This window comes from Opisthorchis viverrini (genome assembly GCF_000715545.1).
Source record: "Opisthorchis viverrini unplaced genomic scaffold opera_v5_204, whole genome shotgun sequence".
In the NCBI taxonomy this organism is placed as follows: domain Eukaryota; kingdom Metazoa; phylum Platyhelminthes; class Trematoda; order Opisthorchiida; family Opisthorchiidae; genus Opisthorchis; species Opisthorchis viverrini.
This window is the reverse complement of record NW_008751860.1, coordinates 439,059-442,786: the sequence shown is the minus strand read 5'-3', so window position 1 is coordinate 442,786 and position 3,728 is coordinate 439,059. Positions and strand designations below refer to the sequence as shown.

Below are 3,728 nucleotides of genomic sequence, written 5' to 3'. Positions count from 1 at the left end.
AAACCACCACATGGCAACAAGTTCAAGTCTCTTCGCAGCCACGGTCGACTGTGCTCAAACAGGGTTGTTGTCCATAAAACGATCGCTTCCAAATGGAAGCCCTGTTATTGCATAGGAAACGAACGTGGTGAACCGATCTGGCAGCATTAAAATGTCACTTATTCGCGAAGTGGTCTGCAAACCGAGCCCCTCACCTGTTAAGAAATGATTGTCACCTCCACCGCCACCATCATTGCCTTCCTCACAGTTCCTACCTCATTGATCCGATGCCTACCACCCCGCTCATATAGATCTATCTATCTCATACGCCATTTGACATTAAACGACCCGACTCCTTGAAACTACTGTTCCTAAATTTTTCCAAGTGCATTCCTTTTGTTCCCCTGTTCGGTCTCCTCGCCTCGTCGTGCGTCATGATTACTTTTTTTCCATTGTTGTAATGTCTTCGAGAGAGCATAAATCAAGTGACTTATTGCCAACAGCAAGCACCTGCAATTGGATGACTGAGGGCAAAATCCTTTACTCCTTGCAGATGACTGCTGTACCTCGACTGATGAAAATGCACAGATAGTTACACATTCTGCATGGAGTGGTGAGAGGCGTGACGTCCTTACCAGGATAATATCACCTTTTATTCTTAGAGGGGCGAGATGGATCAAGTGGTTAGAGCACGAATCTACTGACCGGAAGGTCCATGGTTCGAACCCGACCTCAGCCTCTCGACTTCCCCTGTCTAGGCTTGGGCGACCGGGCAGTATTCTAGCCCTCGAGCTCCCTTCAGGCGACATGGCAGTTGGGCGCCGAAAGAGTGCTACAGCTGAGAGATTTTTTCATTCTTCGAACGCATATATCGCACCTGAACAAAGTGCAGGTCGTAAACACAGACACATCTCACGTTGCAGCACCTATTTGGGCAATTCAGCCCAACTCAAATACAGTCTTATCCAATCTTCCGGAAGTTTGTGTAACGCTAACCACTCAGTCTCTAGGGGACAATAGTTCAGCTGTAACACCTTTTCGGTGCCATGCCACCAAAAGGAAGCATGAGGGCTGGGATACTGCCAGGTCGCCCAAGCCTAGACGGGGAATTCGAGAGGTAGAGGTCGGGTTCGAACCACGGACCTTCCGGTCAGTAAATTCGCGCTCTAACCACTTGATCCATCTCGCCCCAAGTGATGTCAGGACCCGCATTCATCCAAGACTGGACCATTCACAAAAGCATCATCTACAACCCGCCGTTCACCCGTACATCATCACAAGGAGAAGATCAACATCAGCTCCCCCACCAGCAAACGGAAAACGAATCGTAGCAACTCATATCGAAATTTTTGCATTCACACAAACTACACAAGTGTGTACACGCTCGCCTATTGAAAAAGCCCAACGAATAACGCGAGAGAACGCAAAGTGTGTGTGTGTGTAAAGAATAAGAAACTCTGTACAACAGAACGAGTATAAACCGAACAATAACACAGCCCCAATAGATGAAAGCGGAACGGGCGTGAAGGAGAGAGAGAGAGAGGGACGTGCGTACATGTGGAGAAAACCGATTGCCGAAGTATAACGGTCGTAATCCTGATTGTTACGTAACGGACGCGTTGTGAGCGGCCGCGAGATGTATGGAAAAACTGAGCTGAGACATGAACGGGATGCGGCACACGTTGCAGTAGTGAAGCTGTTGTTGTTGTTGTTGCGATTCCGTCGGAGGAGGAGCGGCGCTTTCAGCAGAGCAGTGTGCGCCCACCGCCACCGAAGACCCAAGTGGCTGCTGGGCGTCGGTGGAGTGCGAACTGTTGTCGACAGCAGGAGGTTGGCGAAGCGTCGGTGCATACTCGCTGGTCCTCGGATAGGGTGGTGGAGCGGGCAACGGCTGAGTGTTACACCGATGTAGGCTTGTCAAGTTGGATTTCCGAGCAACTGTATTACACTGGCGATCCGGAGATCTGCTACCATGTGCAGTACCTGCGGGAAGGCCAGTGTAATAGTGACAGCCATTAAGAAAGCAAGATAGATTCCAAACGACTGTAACCAATCACAGATAAATAAATTGATGGAACAAAAACGACCATGCGATCATAATGGAGAAAAATGTAGCTGTTATGACAGTGCAGTAGAGTGTTGAAAAAGATATTAGATTTCGGACAAATATAAGCGCGGCAAGACTCAGCAACAACGGACATCGGCAAGGTTGCCGATGTCGCCGAATATAGGTAGCTCAGCTGCGCTGTTTTTACCTAGGCAGTCCGGCTAAAGAGTGAGACCATGCGTGCCACTGAGAACGGTTACAAGGAATCTCCTGTAGGGTCATTAGTCATATGTTAGGTGGATCATGATATCCCGAGCGGCGAGATGATTTCGCAACGCTCAGTTTGACTGCGGCCACTTTCAGCCCTCGTTGCCAGAATCATGACCCGCTCTCTACGGATGCTGCGATTATAAGAGTATGGATTGGTAATAAGGTTGACAAGAGCAAAAAACCATGTTCATGTTAGAGTGAGCGCAGTAAACGGTGATTGGAGCAATCGCAAGGAATCGTTTAATCCGTGTGTGCCGTTCGGACGGAACAAACAGATTAGAACAACTTTGTGAACGCACACCAGTGACGTTCCTTCACTGTTCCGAGTTTTTTCCCATCATTTACAAAAATAAGTATAGACGGTAGCGTGTGAGCTGACATATCCCAAGATCAAGTACCTCCGTATATACTACTGATCAGAGCTGCGAGTAGTACCTGTTGGGAAAACAGATATAAGCTATAAACAACTGAACAAAAAGGCAGGAAACTCATTTGCACAGACTTTGAGAAGCTCGGTTTTTCGAGCGTATTCTCTCGCACGTCGTCTGAACAGTTGAAATCAGCGAACTAAAACATCTGAGGCTCCGTAATCTCTAACGCGACCTTCGATTAGCTTCAGATATGGTCTTTGAACTGCGGAGAGATATTACTTCCAGGCTTCATCAATGGTGTATAAATACACAAACAGCGAATGAACACAGCCCAGCGAAGCCAGGTGAAAATGTTATTGACAATCGTTTTCATTGATTAACTCTTGGATGCAAACTTATGGTAGCTCGAATGAAATATAACAACCCAATTGTAGGGTTAGGAGCAGGTTAGTGACTGTCACAGCCCATCATGCGGATGAAAAACCCTATCATTGCCAGGGAACAAATACTTGGTGACACTTACTCGGAGATTGCGTCAGGAGGTCCCACGAAATGCGACTCTTGGCCATTTTGTGGCGGCCGGTCATGTGGCGTTGGCAGCCGAAGCGCGTCACAAACCGGCGATCACAAATGTAACATCTATGATACCGCAGCAAAAAAACGGGGAGATATTCGACAGATGAGGATTTGCGCATACAAAAGGCAGAAGAGGACTAGTGAGCAAAAAACTGAGCACAGCTCCAAAGGAAACTAGCAGCAGTGTGTGTGAGAGAGAAGAGAGCACAGTGATAGAAGAGGAGCGCACTTGCCTGAGTACGACGATATCACTAACTATCAGGAAGGTCAGATTCCTGAAAGCAACTTCAGAACGCCCGGAACCTACTGCTCCACCAAAAACTCAACTGGAAAGCCGGTAAGCATCCAGGCCAGTCAATCATTCAATCAATTCAGCAAAACCTGATGAGTGTTCTTGTGTACAAAAGAAGCACGACCGAATGTGACCAGCGTTCAGGCTTTTCACAGAGGCACGATCGATGTTAATGGGTGTTCACTAACACCTA

General features: G+C 47.7%; 1 protein-coding gene across 1 annotated transcript in view; it reads right to left on the bottom strand.

Moving 5' to 3' along the window:
* Nucleotides 1-1,313: 1,313 nt before the first annotated feature.
* T265_08154 (hypothetical protein) overlaps nt 1,314-3,728 on the bottom strand; it is a gene marked incomplete at both ends in the record, with an annotated part of 93,647 nt that continues 91,232 nt past the window's right edge. The window contains 2 exons of the mRNA XM_009173874.1: nt 1,314-1,962; nt 3,191-3,306. Coding sequence (XP_009172138.1) covers nt 1,583-1,962; nt 3,191-3,306 — 496 coding nt within the window. The remainder of the gene's footprint in view (nt 1,963-3,190; nt 3,307-3,728) is intronic.